Genomic DNA, 15579 nt, shown 5'->3' on the forward strand with positions numbered 1-15579 from the left:
TTATTATAAAGAAATTTCGGGGTGGTGTGGGCAGCGCAGAAGGTGAAACGCTAGACTGGAAAAGCTCAGTCAGGCCTCTTTGGTAATGTGAACCTCTCTTGGACGTGTTTTTACAGGAACATGTGTGGAGTCCAGGGACTGACTGTGAATGAGACGTAAGGAATCAAGGAGAATTCAGTCTCAATTGCACTTTGTGCCTCCTTTTTTGTATGTCATTGAGATATATGGAATAGAATCCTAGAATTGTTTTGGCTGGAAAAGACCTTTCAGATCATCCACCCCAACCATTCTCTAACTCTTCCACAGCTAGTGCTAAACTATGACCCTCAGCACCATAGAATCATAGGATCATGGAATGCTCTGGGCTGGAAGTGACCTCCAAAGGTCATCCAGTCCAACCTCCTCTGCAGCCAGCAGGGATGTCCTCAACTAGATCAGGCTGCCCAGAGCCCTGTTGACCCTCACCTTGAATATCTCCAGGGATGGGGCCTCAACCACCTCCCCAGGCAACCTGTTCCAGTGTTCCACCACTCTCATAGTAAAGAACCTGTTCCTAACATCCAATCTAAATCTGCTCTACTCTAGGTTGAAGCCATTGCCCTTTCCTATCACTGCCTTGCCCATTGTCCTATCACTGCAGGCCTTTGCAAACAGTTTCTCTGCAGCCTTCTTGTAGCCTCCTTTAGGTACTGGAAGGTCACTATTAGGGTCTCCCTGGAGCCTCCTTTTTTCCAGGCTGAACAGCCCCAGCTCCTTCAGCCTGTCTTGGAAGCAGAGCTTCTCCAACTCCCTGATCATTTTTGGGGCCCTCTTCTGGACCCAATCCATCAGCTTTGTGTCCTTCTTATATTAAGGGCTCCAGACCTAGATGCAGTACTCTAGCTGAGGCTTCACCAGAGCAGAGTAAAGCAGCGGAATCACCTCTCTGGATCTGCTGGCAATGATGCTTTGGATGCAGCCCACATCTTTGCCTCTTTGGAACACCTCCAGGGATGGGGATTCCGCCACCTCCCTGAACAGCCTGTGGCAGGCTTTGAGAACCCTTTCAGTCAAGAAGTTTCTTCTCATAGAGAGCCTAAAGCTGCCCTGGTGCAACTTGAAGCCATTTCCTCTTTGTTACTAGGGAGAAGAGACCAACCCCCTCCTGGCTCCAACCTCCCTTCAGGGAGTAGTGAAAAACGAGGTCTCCCCTCAGCCTCCTTTTCTCCAGACTAGACAACCCCAACATGTGTTGTGATAGTTTAGTTCGCAGTGAGAAGTTCATGGTCTAAAGAGACCAAGCTGCTTTCTAGACCAAAGTATAAGATTTACAGCAAGCTGGGGTGAAGGAAAGTGTTTTTTTTTTCAGTAGCTGATTTTCATCTATTATCTCTCTTCAGCAGAAATCATAGGAGAAGTAGAGGCATTTTATCCCTTTAGTCACAAAGGACTGAAAATACCTTGTCAGTTCTTCTTTCCAGTCACTTCAGTCCTCCAAAGATCTTGAAGATGCTGTATTTCCAGGCTTACCTGAGTGACGGAAAGCCTTCAGGTATCCTCAAATACTGTCAGAGTGGTCTTTTGGCTGCAGGTATGGTGGAGGAGTTTTGAAATGTCAAAGTTATGGCTGGTTTTGCTCAAAACCAGGGTATTTTTATGTGATGGGAATTTGAAGGATCAGATCTGGGTGCTTGTTTGCTAAGGATTGGTAAAGGCAGTCATTACTTCTGATAAAAACAGGTGCAGTTTTCTCCCTGACTTGGGCATCCAGAAGATATGTGGATCTTAAGCTGGATCTGAAATATCTTGTACAAGTTCTCAGTCCTCCTTTAGGTGGGACTGAATTCTTCAGAGGTAGGTTATTTAGTTGGCAAGCAGCAGAGGGAGGGCAGTTTTCTTGATGCAGTGAGATATGTTAGCAGCTCTTTGGGCAGTGTCTGGTCCTGGTCTCGGGCTGTGCAGCCTGAGGTGGTTCACTGCAGTTCCCTGTTTCCAGCATTTCATCTCTCATGTCAGTTGTGGAGCAGCAGGAAGGCCATTTTGTCCCTGTTACTGAGCTCTGCTGTCCTGAAAGAGCAGTTTGTGCTGTCAGTAGCATTGTTTGCGCCACTGGCACTGCCTCTGTCACAGCACGTGCAGTTTGTGTGCTTGGTGGGGCATCGAAGGGAAAATTTGAGTAGTAAAGGGTTTACACAGCCCAAAGAGTAGATAGCAAGTCATTGTTTGTTATCACTAAAGAGTCAATCTCATCATGCTCAGTTTCTGCTTCTAGAGTGGTTTGCACAATGAAGCAAGATGCCAGTGAGCTTTGGTGTCATGCAGGCTTGCAGGATGCTCTGATCTTTGCCCATAGCAGGCATTTATCTCACCACTACCCAGTTTGTGGATTGAAGGTAGGGTCTTTTAGGACAGACAGTGCAGAGGAAGGGCTTGAGCATTGCCTAGAAGCTAGCGAGGTCTTCTATAATGGTGTGGCTGTGAATTACTTGAGATGCTTTCTGTAAAGGCTGAACTCGCCAAGGGGTGGCAATGGATAGGACTTCAACACTGCCCCAGCTGGCTAGTGGCTCTGTTTCTGGGGATGATGGGTTTTCTTTTTGGAGGCTGGCAGGGCCAGTGGAAACCTTAACCTAACACCTTAGAGGCCACATGAATTTTGGTGTGGATCACCTGCAGCAAAGGAGTCTTGGCTGCAGGGGCTTACAGGGGAGTGCTGGGAGGTCCGATTTTACTTCTCCCACCTTTGCTGCCATGTGTTAAGAGGAGGGGCAGTAGGGTATTTGTGCCATCCCTTGCAAGGTGGTGAATTTAGCGCTTGCCCATCAGATGTTTTCTGGGCACTGCAATGCCAGAGTCAGCAAAGAATCTGATCCAAGTGCTAGCTGAGAGTCTGTGCCGCAGCTAGGACAAGATCTGTACAAAGTTAGCTGGCAGGAACTTGTGCTCAGCTATGGTGAGCAAAGTGCTGTGATACTTCCTTCTGATTTCAGATGACAAGTTAGATACAAACTTTTGTTTTGTATAAACACACAGCTTTATGTGCAAACAAATAGTTATTTTTGGTGCTTGTTTCCTAGGAAAAAAATGTACAAATAAACAAAAACGTGTTCTAAAACCTCTTAATTGGAAGATTAGAAGAAAGAACAGACAAAGACTCATGCTGGCTTCAATTCCCATAGCTGCTGGCACAGAGGTGTGGAGCAGCCAGATGAGCGGCACGTGGCGAGGCGCAGGAACGGTCTGTACTGCTTTGAAGTTGCCAGAGAGCACGTAGGTGCTGTGGGATAAATCCTTGTCTGTTTCTCTATGCCCGTTCAGTTTTAACCAATATCTGTTTGTATCTTCATGGATCACAGGAGGGCAGTTCACTTGTGAAATCTTACTCAGAGCACTGTACTGATGGAAGAATTCAGGTATGAATACCCTGCAGTGTCACAGGTTACTGTGCCTTGGTGGACAGTGTTTGCAGCCACCGAGGCTGTGGAGATACATTCACCCTGCAAGGATCAGTGGCTGCGCATCACTGTTCACCATCAAGAGAGTTTGTGTGAGGGCTTCTTAGCTCTCTCTAGGCAACATGAGTTCATATACTTAAACAATTTAGTAGATGATTTGTGCTAAGGGAGTTGACTGTTGCTTAGAGGCAGGCAGTCTCTGAGAGGCTGTAATGTGAAATGAATGAACTAGCTCAGCATTTGCTTTTGCCCTTTCCTGCATTTGCCTCAACTTGGTGTTTTTATGGAATGTTTATGAGTCTTTTAACTTGGAGAAGTGTCAGGCATCACCTAGACACGTGTCGTTTTATTTCCATGTGTCAAATTGGAAAATAATAGAGAGTTCTGCTTCAGAGAGGTACTTGAGGAGGGAAGGTTGGCAGCTATGATTTTCAACCAGAGAGAAAGCATGAGGAGAGAATGTTTGCTTAGCAGGAGGCCAGACCATCTGCCATTCAGGCTGAAGCACCCCTGTGTCCTCTTAAATGGAAGTGTTAATCAAAATATAGCAGGGTAATTGTTTATGTGAGTGGGTGAGATTATCCCAGACAATGAGGTGCTGTTTAACTTGGAGAAACAACTGTGTGGCCATACACAAAGCTGCATCACAGAGATAGTCAGATGGCTTTAATAAAATCTGGAAAGGTGATAAAAATGAAGCTGATTTTTGGGTGGGGTGCTGTGCTATCTGTTCAGATCAGATTATAGCTGAGCAGTATTGTTCGCTATGCACAAATGAACAGAGAATGTGGCTAAGGCAGGGAGCAGGCTTTTAATCTTAATGTACCAGGCAGCAGGTTCATTTCTTGTGATAAGGTGTCCAAGAGGGCTGTGGAGCGATAAGGGAAAGCTTAGAATGGTTTTACTGTGCTGGATATAATTTCACAACGTTAGCTTGGCTTCATCAGGGCTTTTTAAACGGGGACTGTGCACACCAATTAGTTTGTTTAACTTGAAACTAGATGTGAACTTTGGTATGCTTTTTAGGGTCCAGCTTCACCTTTCAGGGAAACTGCAGTAGCAGGGCAGCCTTGCAGCTGCGAAGCGCGTATGGGAAGCAGGGTGGCTTGGACACAAACCTCATCTCAGGCTTGCCTGCAAGTGCATCGAAGTCTGTAGGCTGGCACGGCGAGGGGGACTACACGAAGTACCCTGAAGGGTGGAGTGCATTCTTCCTCGGAAGGATTCCATTAAGAAAGTAGAAAAGAACAGCCTGAGAGAGCTGGAATCTCCAGAAAGGGAGGTGTGTCTTTCTGTTGCATGTCTGCCAGGTCCCCACTGCACTGGCCCAGGGTTGGTCATGGGGGAATAATGATGACTACTTACTCCCTAATGCACCACATTCTCACCTTGCATGTTCATCCTCAAGTCAGGTCTTGTCTTTCCTCCTGTCACTGCTCGTGTTGGTTTTCCCCCTCCTCACTCCAGTAGGTGCAGGAGTCCTCCCTCATGCCTCATCTCATATCCCACTGCCTGCCTTTCTCACATGTCAGATTTTGCCCCTTCCTCTCACACCTGTTGGTTGAGGGCATGTGTTGGGCAGCGATGATCATTCCAAACTGCTTATTGTAGCAGGGCAAGCTGAAACCCCACCAGTGTTTCCTCACAGGCTGCATTCTGGCTGTGCTCAGGATGCAGAGGAGCAGATCCTGAGGTCCTCCCCCTGTAGTGCCTCCTGCCAGCCAGCACTGAGAAGCTGCTTGCCCTGCATTGTGACAGGTCCCGATGGTGAATGGAGAAGAGGAAATAATGTCTTTATCCCCCCCTCCCCCCATGTATGCAATGAAAAGAAACGCTAACAAACTGGGTGAGATAAAACAGCTTTCCTCCCACAGCACCTTCCAACACCTCTTCATCCTGCTTCATCTTCTCTAAGCCCTGCTTGGTGGGGCTGTCCTGTGGGGAGGGTGCCCAGCCTCCAGGCAGCCAATGTCTGCCTCTGCCAGCTGCTGGGCTCCAGACTTCCCCCAGCAGAGCAGCTCGGGCAACCTCTGCTTGCTGCCAGCAAGGGGCTGCTGGTATAGTGCAGGGGACTGTGGTGGCTGCAGTGGAGCGGAGCATGGTGGAAAGGCTTTGGTTTCACAGTTGGCATTGAGAGGGGCTGTGTGAAAGCCTCGCTTGGTCCTGTTGAGGGGAGCGAGAGCACCTTGCCCTTTGACTTGGGCAAAAGAAGGTCTTGCCTGCCTTAGCATACTGGAGCTGGTGTGGAGCAGCACTGTGTGACTCCGGACACCGCAAAAGGAATTACACTGTCCAGAAGTTAGAAGAAGAAGGGGGGGGGAGGGGGGGGGGGGGCGGGGAGGGGAAGGGGGTAGGTGGGAGGGGTGAGCAGAGGAAATACTTGAAGATGTCTGCAGTTCTTCCTGTTTGTTTCTGAAAATTATGAGTCAGATCCCCCACAAACAAAAGAGAGGGGTTTGAAAAACCCTGAGAGTTTAAAAAAGTGCTCATCCATGCCTGTGTTGTCTTGATCTCCTGGCTTAGCCTTCAGAGATGGAGGCCAGCCTCATGTTTTTCTGGGCAGTGGTGCTCTTTCCTTTTCAGTGAAAGCAGAGAGGGATTTCTCACCTATATTCATTCAGCATCAGGAAGTAAAACAATAGAAGATAGCAAAAGCCACAAAATCTGGAATAAAATCTGATACCATTGTGGCTCTTCTAGAGCTGACTGCCTTGACTCAGACTTTTGCAACATGAGTTAAGTGTAATCCTCACACCAGTTTGCCTTTGCTTTGTGAAGTACACTTTGGCACAAGGTGCACTGCAGGTGTCTGGATTACGTTGGGGAGTAGCAGTGCTTTCCAGTCACTGATCCAGGAGGAACCGTTCTCCTTTTTCCCAGGTCACACACCATCTGCACTTTTGAAGCCCACAGATTTGATGGGATGATAAAATGAACATTAAAAAGTGTGTGCACAGCAGCAGTGCACGTGGAAGTGAGCATGAAATGGATACCATTCTTCCACTTGGGGCCTCTGAGGTGCAGGCTTCTCCGGAGGATGTGGTTCCTTTGTTTTTCTGCCAGCTAATTCCTGGTAAGTGTATGTAAGTGGGAAAGGACTCAGTCTCCAAACTCAAAGTGCTTATTTGCAGGTGTTTACCCTCTGATATGGTGTCAGAGTAGACTGTACAAGGAGACCTGGAAGTGTTTCCCTCAGCTGAGACGAATGCTGCAGAACTGGAGGGCCTTCACGTCAAAGGCCGAGCTCACTGTTGTTAAGAGAGCTCCTTGTAAAGGCACACCTACCAGGTGCCACAACACTTGGGCAGCTGACAGCACAGCCTGGCCAGCAGGGTCCTTGCTCTGGTGTTGATGTTGTGATTCAAATCCTCTCCTGTCCCAGCTCAGCATCGTGTTGGTACTTGGAGCACAGGTGCAAGTGCTAGGTGCCGGATGAGACCATTGTCGCAGCATCTTCTGCCATGTCTGTGCTATGGAGCAAGCAAGGTGCTCACGTGTGGTCTGAGGTGCCACAGCCTGTACCACTAAATGGCTAAGGATGGTTCCTGGTGGGATTTTGGAGCTAACACTGTCCCTGGACCCTGTGCAGAGATGGGGCTGGGGGGGTACCGGAAGCTTCTCCAGGACTGCACAGCCACTGTGGCTGGAGCACTGAGGTCTGCTGCGGTAGAGATGAGGTTTTCTGTGCCACATGGACCCTGGGAGCATTTCAGGGCATGTTAAGTGTGCATTGAAACCAGAGGGGGAACACCTGCATGGAGGTCAGCCTGAGAAAGGTTTGAAGCAGGTTTGGGGCTTGAACTTGCTTATTAAGGCATCTTCCCATCTAACAGTGCTGGTTCTGAAAAAACACACCCAAGTGGCACAGCAGTGCACTGGCTCTCTTTCCACCTTTACCTTTGTGCCTGTAGACCCTCACTGAAGCTGCAATTTTGCCATCTTGTGTATAGCTGCTGTTTCCAGCTTTCCTGCTTCCCAACTTCTTCCCCTGGGGAAGGACCAATCCCAAGCATCTCCTCAGCACAGGTATGTGCGACACTCTCAGTGAGCTTCTGTAGGTTGGGTGTAGATGTGGCAGAAGGCTCCAAGAGCTGCTCCCAGCAACTGGAAAAGCAGCTCTAAGAGAATCTTGAACAGCTCCCAAAATGATCTCTCCCAGTAGAAAGCTGTCTGTGCTCAGTTTGAAAACAAGTGGAGTTGCTGTTTGTTGTTTGGGAGGTATTTTTTAACTTGCTTCAGAAGAAACAAAAAAAGCAAAGAGAATACAGAAAAATTAAACTTTGTAAACTTTTATCAGTGCAGAAAGAGAACAAAACAATCTGCTGTTGCGAGAGCTGGGACCGTGTCCATGCGAAGCTCTCTTATCCTTCAGTAACTGTGCAGATTGTCAGTAGCAGCAGTGAGAGCTGCGCACCTATCAAAGGGCAAGCAGTGCGACTCGAGCAGTTCCTGCGAACCAAGTCATGGTCCCTGGGGCAGAAGGGAATGCTGAAGGGCAGCAGCAGGCGGTGGGGAGCTGAGTTACCTGCTGGCTCCAGGCATTGGTGGTGGTTCTGCCATTAAACTGAAACTGAGATGTTAGGGGGTCTATGTTCTGCAAGCCAGAGCTGCTTTCAGAAAGCTTTCCTAATAACAATAGTTTTATCCTTTCAATTTTTTAGCTTTAAGAGAATGTCTTAATACAAATTTCATCCAGAAAAGTCTGTTTTGCTGTGCAAGATTTTCTTCTGTTGAAGGCTTTTAGGCTATCACAGCACGCTTGCATGTTAGCTTTACAGTTCGTAATTCCAGGGGAAAGAACAAAAAAAGAGAAGAAGGAAGAAATCAGCCATCTCCTTGGGTTTGTGGGAATGCCATTTGTCGTTCAGAGGTATTGAGACGGACTGAAGCCAAAACAAGCCGGGGAGCAGAGCACCGATGTTTTGGAGAATCATAGCAGGAGTCCATGTGACTGGGTGGGGTGTGCTGGCACTCCTCCTCCCATTGCCAGGTCCCAAGTGCCCTCTGAGAGCAGAAAACAAGTACCCCTGCCCCCCTGAGAAGTGTCTTTTGTCTGTAGCATTGGCGTGAGGATCTTGAAATGCCGTGCCCTTATCAGCACAAGTTGGCCTGCCCCAGCTGAGCTCAGCACCATTTTCCTTGCCTAGGAATGAATTGCCAGGAAAACTGAAAAACTGAGACTAAAATCTTAGAGTCATGCCTTGTGCCCTCTGCTGCCATCTGCAAACGACGTTTGGTTCGGCTGTCATCCTTTACTCATCCTTCCACTGTGCACAGTGCCTCAAGCGGGCATTTACAATTTGTACTGACTGAGCTTCTGAAGCCCTTACAGGCCAAAAGCATGACTGGGTGTAATACAACCCAGACAGCAGCAGAGTGACATTGAGGAGTCATAGCTGGCTGGCTTACCTGAGCAGGTAAAATGTGGTATCTCCCTGTCTAGCTTTCTGTCTCCATGGCATTTGATACCATTCCAGGTGACCTGCACAAGCACTTGTCAGCATGGTGAGAAGGGCTGAGTGCTCCTGAGCTGTGTGGCTGAGATAAAATGCACCCAGCCTTCTTGTTTCATGCTGTGGGTGGTTCGTGGTGAAAGGTGCCCGCTGGTTAAGATGCTCTGAGAAGTCTGGAATGCTTTAAATACACAGAAGTTTGCTTTCCCAGAGTAGGAGTATTCATTTCATAGCTTCTGTCAGTTTGTGTTAAGCTTTGTGTTTGTAGCAATTAACATTTGTTTGAAAAGGAAAGGGTAAAATTGCTAAAGTTTGAGCCAGGAGTCAGACTTTCTAATCTCTCTCTGTGTGCTGCTGCACCTCACTGGTGTGTAACAGTTCTTTAAATGCTGTGTGCTGCCTGCCGTGCTCCCATTGATAACAGGGGTTTTGGACACAGAATCTTCCTAAAGGGTACAGAGGCTTCTTCTGTCAGTACAGGGAGAGCCTGTTTATTTCCTGGGCAAGCTAGGGTTAATATAGGGGACCCTGAAGGATGAAAACGTTGGCTTTGGAAAGGAGACAGGAAAAGGGGCAAATTTCCTGTGGCAGAGCTAAATGGTGGAGCTGTAAATCACTTGAATCAGGGACTGATAGTCAGGAGGAGCATGAAGTCATGCTTGGGGAAGGGTGAGATATGATGACTGTAGGGATTTGCAAGGAGACTGCTTGAAGCAAGCAAGAAGTGGGCTGACCTAGATGCCTGATAAGAGACTCAATGAAATGAAAAGTGGGTGGATTGGAGAAGAACTGGGTGGACCCTGGTTGTTCTAGTGTTTATATATTTGGTGTTTGGTCTCCAGGGCAGCAAAATGGTAATAACCTATTGTTCCTTATTGGTTGGCTCCTCAGTGACATGACTGGCACCTTTCTTCCCAAGCAGTTACAGTGTGCTGGAATGTGTGGAGCATGGGAGAGGCTTTGGAAGTGAGAGCCGCAGTTAGGAAGGGAAGAAGCGTGCTGGGTGGAAGGTGCTCTGATAAGGAGGCTGTGTGCATAGAGACATCTGAGGAGCAGCAGTGGCAGAGAGGCTTTGAGGGCTGGCTTTTTGTGTCTTTGGGATGTAACCTCAGCATGATTTGTGATATGATGTTGAACAAAGATACTGCTTGGCTCCACTGGCAATTGAAATGTCCAGCTCCTCTTGCCCATTGTCAACATTACCCTGTCTGTCTGCTGCTGCCAGGCCTTGGGCTGCTCAGAAAAGCAGTCAAGTGCTGAGACTGTGAAGAGGGTAAAAGTTGAGCAGTGCAGTTACATGTGAGAGACAGTCTGTTTGCTCGTGTGCTTGGTCAGGTACTGTTTTGCTTGATGATACTGGCTGTGAAAAGTGGAAGCCTGTTGGTTGGAAGAGACAAAAGGTTTTTCAGGGTGGCGGCTTTTCTAAATCGAAGGCACAAAGCTGGGATAAATGATTATATTATAGACTAGACTAGAATAAACCAGGTTGGAAGAGACCTTCAAGATCGTCGTGTCCAACCTATCATCCAACACCACCTAATCAACTAAACCATGCAACCAAACACCCTATCAAGTCTCCTCCTGAACACCTCCAATTATGGCTGCTTTCTTGGACAATCTGGAAAGTGTCTTACATTATGAAAGATCCATAAAATTCATTAAATCTATCATCATTCTGTTTTTTCTTCCACTGGTTTTCGTTCTTTCAGAGTGCAGCTGTGTTTCAGTAGCAAACTTCAAGTGCTTCATTGTGAAAGATTTTCAAGGGCTGTTGCTAGGGTTATCCTTGGCCCTTGCACTACATCTGCAAGTTCCTAGAAACCTTTGGTGCATTTACCTTCAGAAGAGCTTGCAGGACATGCAGATTGATCCAGCACGTGTGATTCATACGTGTGCACCTGGGTGCCTCTGGCCCTTCCCTGCCTTGTCCTTACACTGCAGCTGCCCAGCGCCGTGCCTCGCATCAGTGCATCCTGCCTCCAGTTTGCCCAGGCACATGGAGACTGCCCACTGATTCTTCACTGACTCCTGTTTGTATTTTCAGTGGGAGTCCCTGCAAAGGCTGCTGCTCTGCTCAGGAGAGAGGTTTGGTGGGAATAACTGCAGGCTGTTTCCTTGATTCTGCCTAGGGAGCAGAGCTATTGTGGGAAGCTGGAAGTTGTTTGTGTTAGCCAAGTTCTGAACGCAAATGAGGAATGGTATGGGGAGAGAGCTGATCCTGGCCTTTTGTTGCTAAAACAACAAAAACGAGAGGCACTCTGTTTAAAGGTGCTTGTAAATGTTTTTACACAGGTGTGCCTTAAATATGGAATTAATTGCTGCAGATAGGATATCACTACAGAATTACAGAGTAGTGGAGGTTGGAAGGCACCTCTGGAGATCATCCAGTCCAACCCCCTGCTAGAGCAGGATCACCCAGAGTAAATCCCACAGGAATATGTCCAGGTGGGTTTGGAACACTGCAGAGAAGGAGGCTCTGCAGCCTCATGTTTAGCGTGGCTTTGTACACTGGAGTGCAAGGTCCTAATGGCTTTAAACACTTGGTGGTGTGTGAGGCTGGCTGTGTGCAGCAGCATGCTGAGGAACTGCCCTTGCAGACAGTGGAGAAACTTTTGCTGGTTTCAGTGGGGAATGACTGGGCAGCTCCCACAGGTGGTCCCATCTGTGTTGTTGCTGTCACCTGAACACACAGGGGTGTGCATGACCTCCAAGGCTGTCATTGTTGTTCTGACTTCTGTGGTGATTTATGTCAGCCCCCAGGGAGCTACTGTGTAACTGTGGTACTGTATTGTATAACTCAATTACTGCAGTACAACAATTACTTGGAGGCATGAACCAGCCACTTCATGTGCTCAGGGGAGATGTGGTGCAAACTGAAGTCCTGTCATACGTGTACAAGGAACTCCTTTGTCATTTGTGTGCTGCCAGCATGTGAAAACCTGAAACGCAGTTGTGTTGGATCTGCTGGTGCTGAGTGACAGTGGAGGGCACAAAAATTGTCTGCAGTCCAGCTGAAGAACTAAACCCTTTGAAGTTTGCCAAAGCTTCTTTGATGATGCAGTGGCTTGAATGTTGGCATAATAATTTCAATCATTATTTAAATAACCAGCAGATGTGATGGTATCCTATAATATCCTGCCTTTATCAGAAAAGTCATGTCTGGTGCACTTGGGCTGCCCATGCAAACCAGCAGGCAAGTGATCTTACACTCTGCAGTACTGCGGTCTGGTAGAAGCTGCAGGTGCCCAGGACCTTTTGTAGCTGAGCCTGTAGCTCAGTCTCACACACCTCAAGTAGGTTGTTTGCAAGTGACAAGGGTCATGAATTGCTGGTTGTTTAATGCAGCCACCTAGCAGGCTTCAGTAACGAACCGACAGCTGCCCTTCGGCTGGGATGAAAAGCAGGATTTGAAGGTTTTGTGTGTCTGCGTCTGCAGAGCCTTTCCTGTTCCATTCTGCAGAACAGGCTGTGCCATGTGCAGCTTGCCTCTCACTGCAGTACCATAAAAAGCACTTCTACAGTAAACAAGGAGTGGCTGAACTCCTCAGTGGCCATGCTGGGGGTACACAAGGTGATGCCATTGTATGGACATCAGGGGGATTAGAGGGTTGGAAGGCTGCTCTACAGACAAAGCAATGTCCAGTCAGATTTCTGGCCTTGTTGTTAAGGGGCTTTGTGAAAAGCCAGGGGTGTCAGCAGCTGAAGCACAGAGCAAGGGCTCTTGGGGTGGTGTTTCAGGTCTGCCATGCCACTGTCCTGCCACAAGATGATTAATCTTTCTATGCTGTCATCACCTTGAAAGTCCTCAGTGGGATGCAGAACCTGCAAGCCCAGAACAGCTTGCAAGTGCAGAGCCAAGCTAACCTACAGTGCTTTAAATGTCCTTTTCCCTGTCAGATACTAATGTGCCTTCCTAATGTTTTCCTGAGGCCTTTCCCCAGTGGCTTAGAGTCTCTCTGTTGCTCTTGATGAATTTTGGATTATGCCCTGGGGTAATGGCTGTGAAAATCTGAGAGCTGCAGAAAACCAAACTGTTTCTGATTCAGGGTCAATGGGCTCTTAATGGATGACAAGAATTTTACACCTGCCATCAATGTACACAGTGTAACCAAAGGGACTTCAACTGTATTTAAACAAAGGGATCTGAAACATAGGCCATTATTCATTGCAGCAAAAGAAATCTTCATTCCCAAAGGAAAATGTTGAGGTTTTTTTTCTTGGTCATGCTTAGTAGCTGAATAATAGTCTCTAAGGTATTGTTTGAGTTCAGTTGGAGCCCTGGGAGCTTCTGTGCTGTGACAGCGTGTCCCTGCACTTCTTATGCACACTGATGCCAAGTGCACCTTTCAGTAAGTGTAACCACTTTTGTTTTTCTAGGTTAGTGGATGATCGGTGTGTGGTTCAGCCAGAGGCAGGGGACCTTGCTAACCCTCCAAAGAAGTTCAGAGGTCAGTAACTGGGAATCATTTATTTTTCTTCATGGCTGGTGGGTGCACCTGGGCACTTGGCCTTACCAGACCCATAACTTGCCAGATGTGAACGTGCCGCCAAGGGCACGAGAGATGGATGGAAAGCATGGGGAAAGAGACTCATTTGTAGTCCAAGAGTTGGTTGCTGTGACCAGTTCCTCGCTCCAGCCCTGCTCTTACCGTAAATGGGAAACAAGCTTGTGAAGGTTCAGAGCTGCTTGAGCTGCTGGTTTGTTTATGTTTTTAAAGATAAGACAACATTTTAAGGATTACCCCCAGATATTTTGTCAGCTTCTTGTTTTGCTTTTGCTTAAAAAATGTATCTGATTTTTCTCAGCTTCCTTAGACATGACCTCGTAGGTTTGGATAATTCTGCTGTTCTGCTTCTTGGAAAAAATAGTGCAGTGACAGCGTGCAGTTTCTGTTTCCTGAATGCAAAAAATTACTCCTGTGGTATTAGAACTTCTGTGTGTTTATATGTAGGGAAGGAAATAAAACCTCTCAGTCTTGTCTGAACTTGCTTTAAGCCATTTGCTCTAGCTGTGCTGGAGCAGAATCTTACTAGCTTGATCCAGACCTCTCTTATCTGGGTATTTTATGTCCAGTGTTTATTATACCATAGTATAGGCTGTGGTTGCAAAAAGAGCTGTCTTTTAGAACTCTGAGAGACTGGAGTTCTGTTTTTCCAGTGTATTCAAGACTTTTTCTCTGCTGTGTATTCAGGAAACACCAGCAGTCGGTTCCAGTTCCAGCTGTGAGCATTTATCATGTTGGCGAATGTTGGAGACTGAGAAAGTGAGGATGTACACTTAGAAACCAACAGGAATAAATGTCAGTCACTGGCATGATGGCACAGAGTAACTGTGGAAGCAATGGAGAGAGCATCAGGTTCTCCATTGTGGCTTTCAGGCTGCCTAACTGTGACCTCATCTTCTCACTGCTTGCAAATACATCTTTAATTCACAGCTTTCAGGTGGCACAACATTTCAGGTGGAGATTCTTTGGATACCTTTTCTGTCACTTTACCACCCCAGTTGTGTTGCCAAAGTAGGAGTATATCCAGGTTTCTGGATGAGATGGGGGACATCAGAAAAGATCTGCATGTGAAGGTGTAATTGCAGAATGCATCCAGATGCCTACAGCCAAGGAGCAGAATAGAGGTCAGAAAGACAACCCTTAATTTTCACATTGTCTCACGTCTAAGGACTTGATTTTATAACTTGACTACAGCAGAGTTCTTTTGTTGCAATTGTGATGTTCTTTCTTAACTTGCAAAGCCAAAGAGGAAAAAAGTTGGTGGTGTTCTGTGTTGAGATTTAAAAAAACAAACCAGAACAACCACAAAGGTGATTTCAGGAACATCAAAAGGGTCTGGGCGCTTTGATCCAGGTTGTGACATTTTTGACCTCTCAATGCCGAGAGCATGGCATCAGTGGAGGCAGTGGCACTGGTATATGGAGAGCAGGTGGCAGAAGGGGATGAGACACAGACAAGACGTACAGCTGTTGTCTGCTGCTGAGGGAACGCAAGGACTGTGCTCCTGATTCACATCCCAGCTTCTGCAGGGGAATGTTTTCTGTTAGTCGTGGACAGATTTGGCTCTGCTCTCTTCTACCCCCTCTTCTACCTTTCTGTCCCTGCCACAAAATTTCTTACTAGATACTTTCCTCCTCCTCATGCTGACTCTTAGCTCCCTTTGGCTCCAGCAGCCTCTCTTCCAGTCACACCATAAGTCTTTCTGGTTTAGGATGCAACCGTATCTGACTTGATTTTGAAGTGACTTGCTTGGCTGTTGTTAGCATTGTGGTAGCATGCAAATCTTGATGAGCTATAACATCTGTAGGAGGAGCTGAATTAGTGAAAAAGTGAGTTTTGTCACCTTAGGGGATGACTCACCATGCTATAACATCATGGCTGTGTTGGTGAGTGCCACATCCAGTGGCATTTTCCTGCTGCTTCTGCTATGTGTAATCAAGTGGTATGCAGGAGAGTGGCTGCAGCAAAGATGAAGGCATCATTTGGTGCTTTTCTCCTTCAACTTGCAAGCCATGTTCTAAGTGTGGGAATAGCAGGGGCTTTGCTGAGAGCACAACAACAACAACAACAACAACAACATAATAATAGTAATAATAAACAGGTTGGAAGAGACCTTCAAGATCATTGTGTCCAACCCATCAACCAATCCAACCCACCTAAACAACTAAACCATGGCACCAAGCACCC

The 15579-nt window shown here is 47.2% G+C and overlaps 1 protein-coding gene across 1 annotated transcript in view; it reads left to right on the forward strand.

Annotated features, from left to right (window-relative positions):
- Positions 1–15579, forward strand: part of ITPR2 (inositol 1,4,5-trisphosphate receptor type 2) — a 177266-nt gene that overhangs the window by 9793 nt on the left and 151894 nt on the right. Inside the window, exon 2 of the mRNA XM_054168078.1 lies at positions 13265–13335. Coding sequence (XP_054024053.1) covers positions 13265–13335 — 71 coding nt within the window. The remainder of the gene's footprint in view (positions 1–13264; positions 13336–15579) is intronic.

The sequence above is a fragment of the Dryobates pubescens genome, chromosome 15 (genome assembly GCF_014839835.1).
Source record: "Dryobates pubescens isolate bDryPub1 chromosome 15, bDryPub1.pri, whole genome shotgun sequence".
NCBI classification, from domain to species: Eukaryota; Metazoa; Chordata; class Aves; order Piciformes; family Picidae; genus Dryobates; species Dryobates pubescens.